We start from the raw sequence: 21,589 nt of genomic DNA, 5'->3' as shown, positions 1-21,589 counted from the left end.
TGTGTCTGCTGAAATGTCTCCACAAGTGATTCCCTGACTTCTCTGCTAGCTGGCAGCAAAAATGGAATGGGTTTCCTGAACCAAGGGGTGTCTCGATGAGACGCGGAGTAATGATGCACGACTCCGTTCAGGAAATCCTGTAAAGTCGCTGTAAACGTTGTAAAAGTCGTACATATCATACTTGCCTGTATAAAGGAGTTTATTAAAGCCCAATAATCAAAATGGTAATAACAATGATGATAATAATATTAAAGCAAACAGAGCATCCATATCGGAATAGTATCGGAGTATCGGCAGCTATCTAAAGTCAGATATCGGGATCGGATCGGAAGTGAAAAAAGGTGGATCGGTGCATCCCTAGTGGTTATGTCATGTAGTGATGGGATCGGCAGTTCATTTGAGTGTACTGAGTCACTAGAATCCGTTCATTAAAATGATTAGTTCAAAAGATTTGTTCACCGAATCGTTTAGTGCTTAGCAGGAGCCCAGTGCCCTGTTACGTGACTCACATCGTCCCTGAGTGCAGTACGTTCAATAAGAAACTTGTGGGAGGCACATATAGAAAGTGTTGTAACTCCTACACCGTTCACTTGATTTGGATGAAAATAACCTCATATTGCTGAAAGTGTAAAAAAAAAATTTAAAAACAAAAAAAATAAATCTTGTTTGTTTCATTTCAAATAAATGTCCAATAATTATGGACCTGACTGTATGTAATTGGATGTTAAAGTCATATGATGGTGACCTGTCCAGGGTGTACCCCACCTTTGTCCCTTGCCAACTGGTACTGGCTCCAAGACCGTCATGCAGAGGATAAAGCAGTAGAAAATGGAATGATGAACCTTAAAGTGCTGGTAGATGGATTGTTTTAAAACCTAAACATTGTACCAGGCTGACAGTTTCCCACTGTTTCCAGTCTTTATGCTAAGCTATCACCTGCCTCTTGCTTATTATTTACTGTACAGACATGAGAGTAGTGTCTTACTTATGGCATGGAATCAGATATTCTGATAAATATATATCAGATAAAATCACTGGATGAAAAGTTCTATGTTGGACTTTGTTGTGAAGTGAGTGGATTAAAAAGTGAATTTGTCAGGATTACTGTCAGCAGGTGGAAAACAGAGGAGACTCTCAGGCTCTGCGTAGATTATTGAACAGTGAGTTTTTGAGGTCAGAGCGACAAGAGAGATCGAGTTAGTCATTCTTCACATCAGGAGAGGAGGGTGAGATCAGAGAGAAACAGAGGCATGGGCAATAATTTGTTTATGGAGTGTTATACCAGTGTTGAAACCAACCCTGCCAGTTCCACTGAGAGTCAACAACCCACTTTGTCTCTCACTGTGATAATCTGTGACTATCATGGTTGGTCTGACCCAAGATGGCCCCAGTGTGTTCGGCGAGCCGTCTTCCACGGGCGCTCTGTTTAACGTTTATTACAGCCCTGTTTTCAAGCCTATATCTGGATGTATCTGCCCTACTGTGCTACGATCGTCAAGCCCTGTTTAACATCGGCGACCATATTCTCCGTGAGACTCGTGCAGCTAGACCCCAACCAGGAAATTGGAACAAGCCTCCCCCGCCCGTGTTGTCAGGTATCCCCGCTTACCTGCGCCTCACGCCCGCGGTCCCTCCTCGCAAGCAGCGCTCCAGGAGACGAGGAAGGAGGGGAGGTCTGCTGGTGAAACTTAAAGGGGAAATAAGTAGTTTATAGTGCCATCTAGAGGAGAGGCTGAAATTTACAACAAAGACCTGCTGCTCTGCTCACCCCCTCCCTTCCCTGAGCACTACGGTATCCGCAGCTGGTCAAATGTCGTCCTCGTCGTCTTTCTCCGTGTCAGCAGATGAGGTTCTTGAGGCGAGGGAGAGGGCGAGCTACCGCGGCCGTAGCAGAGGAAGCGGAGAGAGAGGAGGCGGGACTTCTGCTACAAGTAAAGAGACGCTTGTTTTGTTCTCTCGCGTTTGTCCTTACAGGCTCCGGTAGAAACATGGCGTCTCGTTGCTAACAGTGGCTATGCGGCTATGTTATTTAACATGACTTTTTGAAACACTACGAAAATGAAACAAAAACTATTATACAGCGACTAGAAAATGCAGGAGCACATAATATGTATAAAAAAGTGGATTTTACTCCTGCTGAAGCCCTCCTCGACCGTGATGCTGCCAAACCTCCTCATCCTCCGCTGTTTCCAGCCCTACAAGCTGCCCCGCCAGCGCTGACCGGACCGCGTCGTACTCCAGTCCCCGCCCGATGGCGTTCCTTGCGTAGGTGCGGCCATGGTGTTGACCGCTCCAGCCTTCGCCTGCTGAATCGCACCGGACCATCGGCTAGCGACGAGCTAACCCTCCAGATGGCCGTGATAAATGTGCGGTCCCTGGCGAGCAAAACCTTCAGGCTCATGACTTTTTTATCTCCCAGGAACTGGACTTTCTGCTTCTGTGTGAGACCTGGCTCTCTTCAGCCGTTCTCTGAACTCCTTCCACCGGACTGTAACGTTTTTAATTCCCCCCGAGCGACTGGGAGAGGAGGAGGCGTGGCCTCTGTTGACAAGTCGTTTTTTCACTCCCGGCAGATTCCACACGCTGGTTTTGCTAGCTAGCTTTGAACTACAACTGTTTAAAATAATTTCTATTCTTAGTCTTTCCCCGTTTTGTGTGCAGTGGTGTACCGTCCACCTAAATTCAACAAAGACTTCCATGACTTTGCTGATTTTTTTGTCTGGGCTTATGGTTAAATACGATCACATTACAATTTGTGGTGATTTTAATGTCCATGTTTGTTGTGAGTCACAGCCTCTGACCCGGGACTTTCTGAACCTCCTTGACTCATTCAGTCTTAGGCAAGCTGTCCCCGGCCCAACGCACGAAAAAGGTCACACAATAGATCTTGTGTTATCCTATGGTGTTTCTGTCTCTGTGAATGAAATCTGTGCCATGTCTTTCTCCGACCACTCCCCAATTCTCTTCTCCGTGTCAGTCCCATGTTTAGGTAGTTCCCCATCTGTCTCTTAACGGGTCTCATGCTTCATTAACACCTCGACTGCTGGGAAATTTCAGCCGCCTTCAATGACCCCCCCTTGTGTAGGCCTTCACCTGCCCTTAGCTCTGATTATGCTGCCGATGAGCTTCTGTCCATGTTCTCTGCAGCTTGCACTGGCATTCTGGACTCTGTTGCTCCTTTCAAGCCCAAACGCTCTAAAGCACAGTTATCACCATGGCTCAATGATGCAACGCGCGACCTCAGACGTGCCTGTAGGCGGGCTGAGCGCAAGTGGCAGAAGGACCGCCTTCACGTGTCCCTCCAAATCTTGCGAAGTTGCCTGACGGATTACCATCGAGCCGTTAAAACCGCCAAATCCCAGTACATTTCATCCCTGGTCTCCAGAAACAGTCACAAACCCAAGGTTCTTTTCAATACTCTAAATTCCCTCATAAATCCCCGTATTGAATCCCCTGTTGTGCCCTCACCCGCCCTCTGTGAAAGCTTTCAAAAATTCTTCATTGAAAAGATTGCTGCACTCAGACCTTCTGATACCTCTGCCACCCATCTCCCTGCCCCACCCCGCCTCCCCCAGCCAGCTGTCCTCGAGCAGTTTGAGCCCATTTCCCTATCCTCCCTCTCTGATGCAGTCAGACATCTGCAGCCCTCCAACTGCCCCTCTGACTGCCTACCCTCCCATCTACTCAAGGAGTCTACAGTTTTTGGGTTACAGTCGCCCCTTTCCTTCTACTGTTGATCAACATCATCCTCTCCTGTGGTTCCGTCCCGGCTGCCTTCAAGCATGCCGTGGTGCAACCATTACCAAAGAAGCCAAACCTTGACCCCTCTATTCTCTCAAACTTCAGGCCTATTTCCAAGCTTCCCTTCCTATCTAAAGTCCTTGAGCGAGAAGTTTATGTCCAGCTGCAATCCTTTTTAACTGACAACAACATCTATGAGAAATTTCAGTTTGGCTTTAGAACTGCCCAGAGCACAGAGACCGCTCTCCTGAGAGTACTTAATGACCTGCTCCTAGCCGCTGACTCGGGTAGTCCTGTGATCCTGGTGCTTTTAGATCTTACAGCAGCCTTTGACACGGTGGATCACAGGATCCTGCTGTCTCAGCTAGAGCACAATGTAGGAATCAAAGGCACAGCCCTGAACTTCTTTCAGTCCTACCTGGCCAACAGGAGCTTTTCTGTACAGGGCAAGGGGCATAATGGACTGTCTGAGGGGGGGAAAGAGGGGAAAGGAAGGGGGAAGGAGGGGGAAAGAGGAAGAAGGGAAAAAAGGAGGAAAAAATTGAAAAAATTTCACGTTTTCTCCTCTATGGATGTTTTTGCATAAAGTAAGTCATATAAAAGAGTTTAATCTATATTATTATTTATCTATAAATCTATACTTTATCTATACATTTATCTAGTTTATTCCATTGTCAATTAAAAATAAAGGGAAAAAAATCCATGTTTTCTTCCCTCTGGTTGTATTTACATCAACTAAATCAAATCAAATAGTTTAATTTGACTATTTATCTAGTTTATTCCAGTGTTAATTAAAAATAAACGGAAAAAAATCCATGTTTTCTTCCCTCTGGTTGTATTTAGATCAACTAAGTCATATAAGAGTTTAATCAACTTGATGAATTAATCATGTTATATCATAGTGTTTTTCATTATAGTGTTATATCACCATAGATGTTTTTTTGTTTGTTTTTAAAAGAGAACACAAACACCTCAAATAATTTACAAATAAATTTTTTCACTGTTTTATTTAGAAAAGGAAGTAGAAAAGTAAATAATTTAAACATACATTACAAATCAAACCACACAACTATTTACCATAAAGAAAAGAACATTTACATTATCTTTTTAAAGAGTGTTTGTCCACTCTTCAATTGTCTGTCCAGATGCTGGACTGGCCTCACCCTCCTGGTTTTAAGGGTCCACTTTTCAGTGGAACTCCATAACCTTATGCCTGTGCATCACTGGTGTATATGGAAGGTCCCTGGCCTTCAGGAGGGGATCCTCTGCTATGTGGATCTGCTGAGGAAGCTGCACCCCCTCTGATCATGAAGCCTTGAGAAAAATATCAGAAGAGCACATTGATTGTCAGTCATTATCTGTTTGGATTTATTGCATTAATGCATCTAAATAAATGTATAAAGCCAGTAACTGTAAATTAACTCACCAGGAGGACACTGTGGTGTTGTTAATAGTCACCAGTACAAGGTTACTATTCTGCTGTATCCTTGTGCAATCCTCAATCAATTGTTTAATATGACTGTATGTCATAACAATGGACTGAGGAATGGCAAAGGTTTTGCCTCCGTTATCCTTGGGCCGATTCCTGGCTTCCCTGTACTCTTTGTAGAGTTTCAGAGCAACACACTCTGACAGCCTGTTCACATCTGGTCTGTGGGCAGCCTGGCCATGAACCAGGAACAGTCTGCAAATTAATAATATGATAGATATATAAATTGTTTTATACATTACATACACCTTACACACATCAATGCATATACATCCATAGACAAACATTAATATTACATGCATAAATTACCTTTCAGCAGCTTGCTGACCAGGTGCAGAGCTGCTACGCTTCCCAGAAGTTCTCCATGGCCCTGGCAAGGTCTTCTTTTTATTTTTCTGTGAGTATTTTGTTTGGGCCTGATCGGTGGCATCCAGACAGGAGTACAGTCTCAATATTTCTGTTATTTCAGAGTTTGACAGAGCTGTAATTGCGACTCCCACCCAGAAACTCCTCGCACATCACACACACACACACACACACAAACAAACAGACAGACACACACACATGCACAAACAGACACACACACACAAACAAACAGACACACACACACACAAACAAACAGACACACACGCACGCACCAAACAGACACACTAGAAAAGATCTAAGGACATTTATCCCACTATGCACCTTATCTTCATGTTTTTTGCACAATTTAACTGCACTTTATACACCGTGTTGTGGGTAGTAATCTGGTTTTCATCTGTTTACACTGCAGCTTTTAGTCTTCTAGTCTCTTGTGTCGTGTAATTCACACAGTCAAACTGGTAGAGCTGCCTCTTTGCATAGCATTTTATTGTAGCATAGAAGCAAAGCATTTAGTGCTTCTTTGCACTCTACTTGCTTTCTAGCCTTGCATTTCACTATATTTATGTAACATATGTTAGTTTGTTATTTAGTTTATGATTAGGTTGTTTAAAATGTACCCTATCAACAGTTAGGCCTTGTTTGTTTGTTTACTTTCTGACTAACCTACACTGCTGCTGTAAAGTGCTATGAGATAGATCTATCTATCTATCGATCGATCACACACAGACCCATATAATAGACTAACTCAGCAAGTTCAGACAAAAAACTGTAAAAGCTGCCTTCTCCCTCGGAAAGAAAACAGTTGAATAAGTAAAATATATTAAAACATTGATTCACAAGTATGTCAATAAATGAAAGTTAAATTAAGTCAAGTTTAAACTAAATGATGTTGAATAAATAGGTCATTTTTTTAGTGATAAATGTACCAGACAACTGCAATTTAGTCCTTTAACAAACAGGAAGTGGACATTAAAGTTATATTTATGCAGCAGGAAGTTAAGTTTAAATCAAATAATGTTGAATAATTAGGTAATTTTAGTAATAAATGCATCAGACAACGACAATTTAGTGCTTTAACAAACAGGAAGTGGACAGTAAAGTTATATTTATGCAGCAGGAAGTTAAGTTTAAACCAAATACTGTTGAATAATTAGGTAATTTTAGTAATAAATGCATCAGACAACGACAATTTAGTGCTTTAACAAACAGGAAGTGGACATTAAAGTTATATTTATGCAGCAGGAAGTTAAGTTTAAATCAAATAATGTTGAATAATTAGGTAATTTTAGTAATAAATGCATCAGACAACGACAATTTAGTGCTTTAACAAACAGGAAGTGGACATTAAAGTTATATTTATGCAGCAGGAAGTTAAGTTTAAATCAAATAACGTTGAATAATTAGGTAATTTTAGTAATAAATGCATCAGACAACGACAATTTAGTGCTTTAACAAACAGGAAGTGGACATTAAAGTTATATTTATGCAGCAGGAAGTTAAGTTTAAATCAAATAATGTTGAATAATTAGGTAATTTTTGTAATAAATGCATCAGACAACGACAATTTAGTGCTTTAACAAACAGGAAGTGGACATTAAAGTTATATTTATGCAGCAGGAAGTTAAGTTTAAACCAAATACTGTTGAATAATTAGGTAATTTTAGTAATAAATGCATCAGACAACGACAATTTAGTGCTTTAACAAACAGGAAGTGGACATTAAAGCTATATTTATGCAGCAGGAAGTTAAGTTTAAATCAAATAATGTTGAATAATTAGGTAATTTTAGTAATAAATGCATCAGACAACGACAATTTAGTGCTTTAACAAACAGGAAGTGGACATTAAAGTTATATTTATGCAGCAGGAAGTTAAGTTTAAATCAAATAACGTTGAATAATTAGGTAATTTTAGTAATAAATGCATTAGACAACGACAATTTAGTGCTTTAACAAACAGGAAGTGGACATTAAAGTTATATTTATGCAGCAGGAAGTTAAGTTTAAATCAAATAATGTTGAATAATTAGGTAATTTTTGTAATAAATGCATCAGACAACGACAATTTAGGGCTTTAACAAACAGGAAGTGGACATTAAAGTTATATTTATGCAGCAGGAAGTTAAGTTTAAATCAAATAATGTTGAATAATTAGGTCATTTTTCTAATAAATGCATCAGACAACGACAATTTAGTGCAACAGGAAATGAACATTATAGTTATATTTCTGCAACAGTAAATTAATCAATGAACGTTATTAATTCGGTCACCCTAGTTTCCAGCGTGGTTGTTGCGGAGCTTGTGAATGATTGCGCTACGTTACCGTGTGTCACAAACGGCTCTGCTCTGCTTCCTACGGCTGTTTTTAGCTCCTATGTCGTCACACTGTGAGCCAGTCGAGCCGTGAATGACCACGGTGGTGAGTGACCGCTGCTGCCTGTAGGCCTCTGTCTGAGCCCCGGTGCCAGGTGTTCTGTGTGGCCGCCTCCTGAAGCCTGAACTGCCGAAAAGACGCGCTGCGATGGAGCGGTGAGTGTGCTAACATTTCCTGCGGCAACTGCAGCGTTTTCACTGCGGTTATTGTCAAATCTAATCAGACTGAGTGTGTTTACCTTTAAAATCTGCAAAGTAATCTATAAAATGATTATACTACAGTGTCAGAATATCAGAATAGACTAGACTACAGTGTATGTTATGTGTAATGTGTTTGTAACCTTTCTGACTGCACTAGACTTTCTAAAGGTTTAATTTATTATTATTATTTTTTAAATTATTTGTACATTGTTAATGAATTGAATTGATTCACACCAATCCCATAATATTATCTGGTAACCATGGTAATTCAGTTTAATATGAAATTCAAAACATTGATTTCAAATGCAACCCATATAACTAGTATTTAACGTTTAAATGCAAACATTGTCTGTTATATTCAAATCCATGTCAAATAAAATCAGTTTTTCAGTATAGCAGTGTTTAACTCTCATGTCGCCCGGTGATATTCCTGCGCTGCATACAGGAAGTGATTTATTTGATGTCAAGACACGTGGAGGCAACTGCGACATTGCACAAGTAAAGTGAGACGACTGCAAACAGACTGAAAACACAAAGATGTGCTGTAGCAACTCATAATGTAATAATGGCTCATAATGTAATAAAATCATGAGCGCATAACATAATAACATCTTTGCTCGCAATGTAATAATGTACCAATGTATTACATTATGAGCCCAATATAGCAACTCATAATGCAATAACAGGTCATAATGTAACAATGGCTTATACTGTGACAAAAGTGACGCATTATAACCATTTTACCTTTGATATCCCTGCAATACCTGCTTTCACCTCTGTGTCTGTCTGTATTTAAGTAGAATCAGACAATTTCTGCAAATCTGTGTTGATAGAATGTTTGAAATAAAACCAACCTTGCAATTTGAAGGATTTATGTCTCAGCAGCAGCAGCGCGTCATACTGAGAAAGTGCTGAGAAAGTAGTCCCTCAAAAATGAATGCGATGCGACGTTAGTTTTGATTCAAATATTATTCTATCAACACAGATATGTACATCAATAGTCTGCCATTACGATCGATTTGCCGCGGGTGCACTGTGGAGTCGGTATGAGTGTTTTTAATGCCATGCTAACTTGAACCATTGACTTGCGCTAGCCATAGCACCAGCGAACTCGGGAACTAGAAGAACTGAATGAAATTTCTTGAAAACGTCTCCAGACGTCTCCATCACACCGGCTGAGTTGGAAAATAGGTCTTATGCTCAAAATTCCGAACCATCCCTTTAAGAGCATTTCTATTGCTACAATAAATGCAGGAAACAATAACTTCTACATTAAAAACACATTTAAGATTGTTATTTTCAAATATGTAAGTCAACACTCTTTCCTTCTATACAGACCTTAGACCCTCTTTTTTTATTGTTGGTCTTTAATGCCAATTTAATAAACGCTTTTAAACGTTTTCCTACTAATTACAGTACTGTGCAGAAGCCACCATTTGATTTGTTGTTTTAGCAATCCAATAACAACAAAAGAGGATAATTATTTCTATTTCACTTTACTGGAACACATCCAGAAAATATGTATGCAGTTTTTTTGTTGTTTAAAAAAAGAAAGAAAAGGAAAAAAATCCTCTACAGGTGTGAAGTATTTTTCTCTCTTAAACTGGAGTGGAACCTTAATCAATGTTACCGGTAAATCCTGTGTTTGTCCTAGTTCATTTAAATACACTCAACAAATAATATAAACGCACAAAGAAAAACTAGTAGTTATTGTTATGTGACAAAACAGAGTAAGTATCCAAAAATAACAGTACAACTTTATCAATAAAGTGGCTTTAATTTGCGAGCATTAGGATCAATTTCAAAACAAAAGTCCTGGAGTAATGGCAGGAAGAACACAATGGGGGTCGATGATCCAAGTTCACAAACTTCAATAACGTGTGTGTCCACCATTAGCCTCATGCAGAGTGGTACACCGGCGACACATGGACATCACCAGGTTGTTGATCGTGACCTGGGGGATGTTGTCCCATTCCTCCTGCTGCAGAGCCACTTGAAGTTGGTGGCCGTTCTGGGGAACTGGAACTGGAACCCGCTGGCGGACACGCCTATCCAGAACATCCCAAAGGTGTTCGATAGTTGACATGTCTGGTGAATACGCCGTCATTCAGTTGTGTTGCCACAGCTGTAACGCTCAACCCAGCACTCAGCATGCCAATGGCACGCTCCCTCATGATTTGTGACATCTGTGGCATATTGACAAGTGACAAAAGTCCATATTTTGGTGTGCCCTTAGGACCATAAGGAGTGTCTGTGTACTGGTCACGCATATTGACCACCACTCTGCCATGCTCCATGACTCTCGTGAGTTGAAATACTCAATCTGAGATTGTAGTCTCTGGACTACTGGGTTTGAGCAAAACAAATCACTCCATAAACAAATGCATCAAGAATCTGAGCAAATGTCATGACATTCTATTTTTACATTACATACACATGTTGCATGAGTTAGACACAGCTTGTTATACGATACCGCTCAAAAGTTTTAGAACACTCCAATTTTTCAAATTTTTTATTGAAATTCATGCCATTCAAGTCAGAGTAGTGAGCTGCTAGTGTAGTGTATAAGACCAGCTTTAAAGGTGTCATATGTAAGAATGTGGCCAAAAAACGGTTACTACACTCAAATTCAAAATACTGCGGCGAGTTGTATCCGCCTCCCCCTCCAGACTCGAGGTCGCCAGAGCGTTTGGCGTATCCTCCGTCAGCAACGAGGAACGACTATGGCGAGCGTTTTATCATAAATGAGTGGCTCTAAGACACACATTTCTGTTCTCTCAGTAAAGATCAAGATGTATTACAATTTATGGTAACGTTAGCTGTTGACTGTTGGTTTTGTAAATCCATTGTGACAGTGGGGTGTGGTGAAGGCAGCGGCTGCTGGAGGAGAGGCTCAGCCTGTGATCAGAATCAGGTAATCAGTCGGCGACATAAGCACGTTTGTAACCTGGCTATGTTCTCTTGCAGTAGGCTGGGTGCAGACACAGTTCGTTCTGGAAGGACGGAGACAGTGTGTTGCTCTCCCTGGCTGTTAAAGGTCCCCTATTGTGCAAAATCAACTTTTTAATCTTTTAGTACTTATATTTGGGACTCAGTGGGCCATACCAGTCCTCAAAATGTGAAAAAACAAGACTCAGTCATGTTTTAGTGGTTCCACTTTGTGTAAGTATAGGCGATAAAACATGCGATGTTTACACCTCCCGACCAAATGATGACATAGCGAACATTTTACCGTGAATGTTGGCACCCCGCCAGGCAGAGTACTTCACAGCTCCATCGTAGCTCCTCCTTGTCCCTGTGAAATAAGAGAGTTCAGGAGAGGGAGGAAGAGCGGCTGCACAGCTAAGCACAGTGTTTTACACAAACTTCTAGCCTCAGAGGACTTGTGTGTCCAGTGGATATATTTTATTTATGAAAAAAATGTTCACAAGCCCTTTGTTGTTGATCGTGTATGTACATTCCTATGCTGGAGGGACACCTTGAACGCACCAGTTACGTACCTGCAGTTAGCGAGTGACATGTGTGGATCGGTGATATGAGGAGCACGCGTTTGAAAGCACTGCAGAAAGATGTAGATGTTGTCCTACATTTCTTCTCAACCAAAGGCTGCCTTTTCTGCCGTGTTTCCACGTTCTCTCCTCATATTATTGATCCACACACGTCACTTTCAGCCGCAGTAACACTGGTGCGTTCAGGGTCTTTTTCTAGCATGGGAATTAACATACACGCCGCGCAGCGAATTAATCGTTTTTCTTCGATTTTTTTATGATCGCGAGAAGCCAAAATCGTGGTAACTCTATGCATTACGGTGAAACTCAGTAACAACAGGTAAACAGACATTACTATGGGGTATATGGAGCGGGGGTTGTGACGACGGTGCATGATAATAGGTGATAAGTGGCGACACTCCCCTGGAAGCAGTGGATGTGTGTTTACCTGGGTCCCATTCACATTTAAATGATCAGGCACAAAACTGAGCGTTCTGAAAAAGGCTGTTTTGGCAGAGTCATTGAACTGCTATTGTGCTTCATCCTTATGATATTTTGACTAAAGCATGACACAGACATGTTCATTAGGGCACCAGGACCTAGTTTAACTTGGGTTAATAGGGTATAATATGGGACCTTTAAGATGACACAAACAGAACCCTCGCTTTGCTGCAAACTTTATCTTAGCGTTTTTGACATTCATACAAAGGTCTTTTAGGTTTCGTATTCTCCGCCATTGTAGCTCAAACCCGTGTTTGCTCGGCAGCTGAGACTCTACTGACTGCAATGATTGGTAGACGGTGGTAGGTGGCGCCACATGACAAAACATAAACATACTTTGATATTCTCAATATTTAAACATTAAACAAAAGATGTCTGTTCTTTCAGTATAGTTTCAACAAGTTCCAAATTAAAGTGAATGTTGAATGAACAATGTTATGCAGCTTGTATCATGTATTTAATGTAAGTAGTAGGAAAGTGTTTAAAAGCGTTTATTAAATTGGCATTAAAGACCAACAACAGCAACATTTTAACTCAAAGGTCTGTATAGAAGGAAAGTGTTGACGTGTTTACGTTATGCGCTCAGGATTTTATTACATTATGAGCTGATTATTACATTATGAATTTTATTACATGCAATGTATCACATTATGAGCCATTATTACATTATGAGTTGCTACAAGTGAATTCTACTATTTTAATAACCTGGTTGTTCAGCAGTTCGATGGGTTAAACACTTTTTGTGTGTCCCTTCTCCTGTCCATGCTCTGCTGCTGATGCATAAACGCTCACTCTGTCAGTTCTGGTTTTGCTTGACACACTGTTAACAGCACAACCGTGCAACAACAGTATGCTCAACAGGCTTCACACTTGATAGATGACTTACCAGAGGCACCACTGTGTGCAGTGCTGACTTCAGAAATGCAAGGGATGTCAATAGAACTCCTTATTGCCAAATCTGTAATTATTCTAAAAAATAATAATCAAACACATCTATTGTTGTGTAATAGTAACCATTCCAACACACTAAAATACACAAAAGACAACATCTACAACACAAAGTAACAAACATTATGTACTGGAACTTAAATGCAGTACATAATGCAATTGCAACTCTTTTGATGAATAAAAGTGTGTGTTTTAATGGAAAACACAACAAAAATAGTGTCGGTGACCCTAAACTTTTGAACTGTAGTGTACCAGTAATATTGTATTTTGATGGTTTCTCTACAGTCATAGAGTTTGCTTTGTTAATAGTGTTTTGTTTATTTTGTCCCCACAGGTGTGCTTCACTGCAGCATTATAAAGCAGCCATGTTGTTGAGTGGTGTTGGTGATGCTCTTGGTTACAGGAACCAGCTGTGGGAGTATAATGAGTCTGGACCAGTTATTCACCAGGTCAGTGCAGCAGCAGGGGATGAAGTTTATCTGAACTTGATATATAATTGAGGATTTAAAGTCTAGTGTGTGTCTGTTGGGACCTGTCAGGTCGGGCTGAGTGTGGGCAAAAATCCAGAAAGTAACCCTTTCAACCACCAGTTTCCTTCGTGGTTAAAGCACTGAAATTTGGTGTGATCGACAGGGGTTTGACTCCCACATTAGACTTTTATTTGAAACTGACGAGCTAATTTTAACTAACACTTGTGCTTGATTTGAAAAATACCGGTGTGCCAATACCTATGGGTCTTATCCAGGAGTTGGCCAGAACTACGCAATAGTTAGGTTTCAGTTGGAGGACAGGTTGGAATTTATGTGGCATTTTTTTTATTGCTTCATTGAAAATACACATAGTGGTGTAGTGGCTAGCACAGTTGCCTTACAGCAAAAAGACCCAGGTTCATGACCCAGTCCAACTGAGGGCCGTTTCTGTGTGGAGTTGGCATGGTCTCCCCATGTGTGCGTGGGTTTTGTTAGTTAGTCTCTAAATCGAACATAGCAAATAATAAGCATTTGACCAAGTGTCTGTCTCTGCAGGAGCTGCAGGAGCTCGGTGGTTTGAAGAACATCAAGGTAGAGATTCCTGACTGGCCGGTGAGTGACGACACAGTTCTGCACCTGGCAACAGCTGAAGGACTGGCAACTGGTGAGATCATCTACCCTCGCTCTGTACTTCCTGTCTCTGCTTACATTGTTGTGTATTAAATAAGGCAGCTGTGATTGGATTTATGCGATAGGTGGCATTGATCTGATGAAACAGCCAAACCTTCCTACTTAAGAGCCCAAACTGAAGGTTCTTTTTCAATCTTGTCAGGGTTCGAGCATGAATGTGCAAGAACCCTCTTGAAACTGTAAGGATTATTATCTTGATTTGCTTTTCTATTACAGCTCTGCATAAGTAGGAATCCAACTTGACCTTTTCTTAAAAAGGCAAACAACCAGACTTTTTGTTAACAGATTAAACAAAACAAAAAAAAATGTTATCCCTGACAGAACACACAGTTTGAGTAAAGTAACTGTGCTCTCGCAGGGAAGACAGGGGAGGAGTTGCTCCATGATGTGGCTGCTCGATACGTGGAGGGGATGAAAGACATGGACGGGAGGAAACCAGGGCCTTCGAGTATTTTGGGTGAGAGGAAAAAGAGAAAGCACTATTTTCTCAGTCCCTCCATTCTTGAGCAGTGATGCCAGAAGTCTGACTTCTTTACTTCTCCAGGAGTATCTCAGTTGAGGCCAGGTGTGGAAGGTGGATTCAGAGTTCCCTATAACCCAGAGGGGACGGGGTGTGGAGCAGCCATGAGGTCCATGTGCATCGGCCTGAGGTAACTGCATATTTACCTCTAGTGAGCCACTTCATTGTTTACCCTTTTAAAGGTTATTCTTTAAAGGATAGTGACTTCCAGCTGAGAAGTCTGAAACGCAAATGTATCTCGGGCTAGCCGTTGTTAGCAATACCAGTCGATAACAACACTCTACATGGTATTTTGCACAAAGAAACAGTGCAGCAACATATTTAACATCACTGCTACTGATTTTGACTGAAGCGCTATTAATGGTAAAAGAATCAGAAGTAGTTTGTACAGTGGGAGCCATCTTGGAATCCTAACTCTGAGTTCCTTACCCAGGAAAGCCACAGGATCTCGGAATGAGTTCTGACTACAAATGGAACACATGATGAAGCCTCGCCACAGCACGGCACAGTTTATATTAATAACATATAATGTAATATGTAATGTAATTATTAATATAATAATATATGTACACTACCGGTCAAAACACCCACATTTTTTTAATTTTTTATTGAAATTCAAGCCATTCAAGTCCAATGAATAGCTTGAAATGGTACAAAGGTAAGTAGTGAAATGCTAGAGGTTACCTAGCAGGTATATGTATATATGTAGCTTTTAATCATTTGTCCCCACCAGGTATCCAAAGCCTGACCAGCTATTGTCTCTGGTAGCGGTTGCCGTCGAGACAGGAAGGATGACCCATCCTCACCCCACTGGTTTCCTGGGAGCTGTAGCGTCGGCCCTTTTCACCGCCTATGCTGTCCAGCGCAGGCCAATCACGACTTGGGGTCTGGGTCTGCTCAACGAGGCCTGTCCCATCGCTAAGGTCTTTGTCCAGGGCAGAGGCTTCGCTGTGGAGGAGACAGAGAGAGACTGGGCGTACTTCTGTGACAAGTGGCAGTGGTATAGTTGGAATCTGTCTTGTTACTTTCAAATCCAGGTTTCCAGCATCAGCAGTTTGTATCAGCCTATTTCAGTCCCAAGGTTAATAGATGAGGGCAGGAAATGTGAGCTTAAATGTCACTGATCAGTTTGAATGTGACATTTATATGTGTATATATTTATATATGTCCTGTCCATTTTTCAGTTTTCAGCGGATTCATGTCATTTTGATCATTGAGTATTTGGTTTTAGAGATGATATTTCAGTTTCCTAAATAGGAATATTTTCCGGTTTAATTGTTCCATTTTACAAAGAAATCCTTCAAACTGAAAACAGTTGGTGTGTGGACAAAACAAGTAGAAAATAATCGACAGATTTATCGATTGAAAATAATGTTTAGTTTAGTAGAAAAAGTATAAAACAGCAGTCAAATGTAAATAACTTCAACCTGAAATGAACCTGATATAAATGAAATAAATCAAAATAAACAACGGAAGACCTTTTTCAAATCAGCTTGAAGAAAAATCAAGTAGGCACCCTTGAAAAATGGCAAAGTGTTGAGTCTGTTGCCTTCAGGTCAAAAAAGGTATTTATTTGAGGATCCACAAATAAAACACCAAGTGAGCAGTACCAAGTACATACTGAAGCTACGCTCATTGCGCGCTTCCTTTTATTCTCTGGGTCAGGGGTAAACTGACCCCTTATTTTACCATGTCCATCATTAGCCTTTCCACCATTAGCTTAAGAGTATATATTTTAATTGTCCGATTGGTTGTTAAAACTTTAATAACCCCGCCTTAACCCCTTCATTGGTGAATAGATAGTAGTCGTCTTTTTCTCAGGTATCTTTGTTTTTTTCCAGATGCATGAGGTCATCATGCGCACTTGCAAAAATCCACGTAAAAGTGATCACACGTTGCCTGCTCATTATGCGCATACAAGCACGAGGCTATCGTTTGCTCTTAACGCGTTCTCACTGCGTGTGGCCATGCATTTCACCTGGATTAAGCCCAATTTATACTCCTGCGTAAAGTGCTCTGCGTAGGCTACGCAGAGTCCTCTGCGTCGACGCAGAACCTGTCGAAGAGCCTCTGCGTCGTCTCCGGGTGCACGGAATATTTTTTAAGTGTCCGTCACTCCGTCAAGGGACAACGGAGACGGCAAGAGCTGTGATTGGTCCTCAGGAAAGGCCGAGCGAAGCTGCTCTGTGCCGGCTCACAGTGAGCACCGAGCGTCCACAGAGGGCGGAGCTGAACACCGCCGACTTCGTCGATGCCGAACTATAAATACGTCATATCTTAACACACACAGCACATGTTTAGACTCTAAATGGCCAATTTCTCGCCTCAAATTATCTTAAAACTGCGTTCCGGGACACAGAAAAGTGACAAACGGCCACTGTTTCAACAACAACAGTCTTTCTCCCTCGGACGCCATTGCTCACTGTAGCCAAAAGCACAACAACCTTGCGCAACGACCCCTACTGATCGGGCGGGAAATTGCAGTGCTTATCCTTCACCACGACGCAGAAGTATAAAGGCTCGAGTGGTCTACGTGGTGACGCCGACGGATAACGCATTACGCAGTCGGAGAAGTATAATGTGGCCTTTAGTTTGTACTCGCTGGTCTTTTCCTTACTGCCTCTTTCATCTGAGGCATGGTTATAAATGTTACCCTTCGTTCGTAACTGATACACATTTGATATGAAAACATTAAAGGTCTTGGTTATAATGGGGTTGTCTTGTACGGTGGCCCTGAGGTGCAAAACACAAACGCAAATCACAAAATACAACGCAAATCAAAAACACAAACACATATCAAAAACACAAAAACATTAACTCAAAACGCAAACACAAATGCAGAAAACATTAACTCACTTTAGCTCACTTGGTAGAGCTGCCGTTCCATGTAGAAGTGCACACTACAGATAGCCCCAGTATGAATCCCGCCCCAAGCAGTGAGTTAATGTTTTCGTGTGTTTTCTGCTTTTGTGTTTGCGTTGTGAGTTAATCTTTTTGTGTTTTCTGCATTTGTGTTTGCGTTGTGAGTTAATGTTTTTCGTGTTTTCTGCTTTTGTGTTTGCGTTGTGAGTTAATGTTTTTCGTGTTTTCTGCTTTTGTGTTTACATTGTGAGTTAATGTTTTTGTGTTTTCTGCTTTCATGTTTGCGTTGTGAGTTAATGTTTTTGTGTTTTCTGCTTTCATGTTTGCGTTGTGAGTTAATGTTTTCGTGTTTTCTGCTTTTGTGTTTGTGTTGTGTGATTTGTGTTTGCGTTGTGTGATTTGTGTTTGCGTTGTGCGTTAATGTTTTTCGTGTTTTCTGCTTTTGTGTTTGCGTTGTGAGTTAATGTTTTCGTGTTTTCTGCTTTTGTGTTTGTGTTGCCATCTTTGAGTTACATTTGTGCTTTTTGATTTGCGTTTGTGTTTTTTGATTTGCGTTTGTGATTTGTGTTGTATTTTGTGATTTGCGTTTGTGTTTTGCACCTCAGGGCCACCGTAGTCATGACAATTCTCCACTCGTACCAACTCTACTAAGTTGCTAGATCATATGCACCCGTCACACTTCAGAGTTCTACTTACAGTTCACACAGTCTCTATTTCATGAAGCACTTTTTATGCACACTTCAGCCCATGTTACTTTCACTTTTCATGTTCAAACCTTCTTTATAATTACCCCTGTACCTGCAGACATCCTTATCAGTAGTGACCTTGAACAAACAGAGGAGTCTGTCTGTTTTGGTGCTTTTTTTTACTTTGGCCTTTATCAGAAATCATGGAGCTCCCGAGCTGCTCCTTGGGATTGTATTATTGTAACAAAAGTATTATATTATCCATTACATTTCAAGAGCGCTTTTCCAGACACCCAAAGACACCACCATGATCATTCATGCATACATAGAGAGACAAACCAGACGATGAGATTGAAATAAAGTCAGTGAGGAAGTTGTACTCTCACCACTCTTGTGACAGATTGAAGACATAAAAAATCATCTTGTGACAAGAATGACAGCGTGATGTGAAAATTCATGTTCAGTATGACCACAGCATAAAGTGAACGTGGCTCATGTCCATAATATTGCTGCACTGAGGGACATGTTCTCTTGCAATGACTCAATCAATTCTGTCACTTGTCGAGAATCACTGGAGGTTAGTGTGTGAATGTCCTCCACCCACAGGTACCTGGATATGAGGGGCATCTCCCATGGGTTGGGCCCTGTGACCTGGCCCTCCTCCTATGGCCCAGCTGAGAGAGATGAAGCCTACAAGAGCTTCAGTCTGTCGGGCTGGGCGGGACGCAGCGGCCATGATGCTCCCATGATTGCCCTGGATGCCCTGTTGGGAGCAGGAGCAGACTGGGAGGAGCTGATGAGCAGAGCGGGTTTTCATGGAGGTCAGAGATTCAACCGTGTAAATGTCTCTGTGGTATATTTGCTGGCATGTCTTCTGTATTAGTGAATCACTCGTTGATTAATCAAGTTATTTGGTCAAATGTGTTTTGTTTTGTTTATTTAGTTTACTGTCATAATGGAGCAAAGAAACATCAGATTCAGATTTTTTGTCAAACCCAGGCTAAACAATTAACACAGGCACACAAGGAACACATGGGACTGACCTCTACAACCGCTTAGGTCTACGAGATCTTTAGAATATATTTGTGACTTTATCTTGGTGTTAGAGAGGAAACTGAGGTTAGTGTCACTTTGTAAATAATACCGACTGGCCCACATGAGGTTAATTAAAAATTAGAATATAAACATTAATAACAGGGTTCTAGAGTATGACTCCTAACATGCTCTACACCAAAGTCCATAGAGAAAATTAGCATTTTTACATCACAGCACAAAGAGAGTTGTTGAGACACTTCTGACTCCATCAGTCAGTTCAGATTTGAGCATGTTTAGATTTTAATAGGTTAGCCTTTTGTTAGGTGTCTAAATTCGATTTTGGAAAAAAAAAAACTCACTTAAAATATAAATAATAATAATAATAAATACTAAAATAGCCAATTTATTGTCAAAATAATTGGCAATTCATTTAGTATTCAGTTACTAATTGATCTAAATTGTTGGAGCTCTTCTTCATACCTAAACGTCCTCTTTCTCAGCCTTGTTCCTGTTTTAACGACCGCTCTTCTGCTCTCACTAAATAATTCACCACCTCTTCTGCTCATGTTTTGAATCATTAAGAGTCAGGACACCTTTCCTCAGAGAAGCCAGATGGACCGATGGTCTCAGCTCTAATTGATCGTCATCTGTCACTGTCTTGAGGACAGACTGTCCTGTTGTGGCTGCAAAAATGAAATGGCTCCCGAGCCAACAGCCTTTAATATGAAAACTGTTAAACCGTGCTGTATGACAGGATAATGACAATGATTTAAGAGAGAAGTTTAGATTGTTGAAACCTGTCTGCAGGCACTGGCTGATAAATACAAGTGTGTCGTTTGTCAGACCAGTGTCCCGTTAAATTACAAACACCATAGAAGATATTATGTGTCCAACAGTTATGGTAAATGGTTTTTATTTATATAGCACTTTTCTAGTCTTGATGACCACTCAAAGCTGCTTTACATTCCATTCACTCACTCGCTCATTCATACAGCTTATCTATGTTCAGTGCATTTCTCTTTCATACGTATTGACACTATTGACATTGTCGGCACACATCAGGAACAAAGCGGGGTTAAATGTCTTGCCCACATTGGCATGTACATTAGTGGAGCTGGGATTCAAGCCCACAACCTTCGAGTTGAAAGACGACTTGTGCTACTGCTACCATCGCCTGGATCAGTGATGTACATGCTTCTCATCCACCTTAGAGAAAATGTGTTGGCCTAGTTGAAGCAGATATTTAAAGCTGAGCTACCACTGCAAGCCTTTATGGGGCCCTTTGTATGCAGCATATATTTTGTTTATTTCAAAGACAAATAAACGTTGTTGTAAATATTGAGAGTAAGCTATTGATTCACACATCCACACTGCCGTTTGATTCATTGATAATATAAAGTAATATATAACAATTTAAAATCTAAAAAGGTCAAATTTAATGAATGAAAATGACGATATGACAAATTCATCATTTTGACAGGTTTTATTGTCATGCTGTTCATCTCATCTTCTCGTTTAGGAGACAGTGACAGCACAGCAGTGATAGCCTGCTGCTGCTGGGGTCTTCTCTATGGTACACAGGGGGTTCCCGAATGTAACTATGCCAACCTGGAGTACAGGGAGCGACTGGAGCACAGTGCCGAGCAGCTCTACGCCCTGTCACACTGAGGTCGCCCTCAGCGCTGGAACAAGTGTCCTGATTGTTGCTGTAAGAGGGAAAGCGGGTGATAATTTGTGACGCACCGACACAGAGATGGCTCTGTGATTAGTGCTGTTAGTGTTGTCACTGAGCCACAAAGTGACATCATACTTAAAACACGCCTGTGGGGGGAAATAGTGTCACACTAACATCTGCCCTAGCACTATGTCAGTGTATGTAGAGGGGTCCACCTGGTGACCATTTTAAATCAACACACCAGCTTTACCACTGAGTAGAACAAATCCAAGTTAATGAGAATATTAACAGACAAAATGTCTCCTGGGTATTCATTAATTTGTTCTGTCAGCATGAAATAACATTTGCTGTTGTTATTGTCTGATGTAAAACAAACAAAAAATAAATGTGACTAACATGATGTAATAAATTAAACCAACAGAGCTTTGTAGTTGAGTTGAAAACTTTATTTTTTTTTGGTCATTGTTGTTTTAATATTTTTTTTGTCCAACTTGTCCATTTTTCTTTATTAATTAGTATATTTTCCTACAGGAGAGAGGAAGGGC

At 40.8% G+C, this 21,589-nt stretch overlaps 1 protein-coding gene across 1 annotated transcript; it reads left to right on the top strand.

The window, feature by feature from the left end:
• The first annotated feature begins 7,986 nt into the window (after nt 1-7,986).
• On the top strand, nt 7,987-21,452 carry adprh (ADP-ribosylarginine hydrolase). Its single transcript, XM_083904359.1, has 8 exons — nt 7,987-8,124; nt 13,441-13,555; nt 14,132-14,240; nt 14,625-14,723; nt 14,811-14,916; nt 15,520-15,786; nt 18,941-19,155; nt 20,889-21,452. Exons 1-8 carry the CDS (start codon nt 8,117-8,119, stop codon nt 21,035-21,037), a joined length of 1,068 nt encoding a protein of 355 aa, XP_083760485.1. The 5' UTR covers nt 7,987-8,116; the 3' UTR covers nt 21,038-21,452.
• The last annotated feature ends 137 nt before the right edge of the window (nt 21,453-21,589 follow it).

Source organism: Microchirus variegatus (genome assembly GCF_963457635.1).
Source record: "Microchirus variegatus genome assembly, chromosome: 17".
Classification (NCBI taxonomy): domain Eukaryota; kingdom Metazoa; phylum Chordata; class Actinopteri; order Pleuronectiformes; family Soleidae; genus Microchirus; species Microchirus variegatus.
The sequence above is the reverse complement of the archived record's forward strand: the minus strand, read 5'-3'. Positions and strand labels throughout refer to the sequence as shown.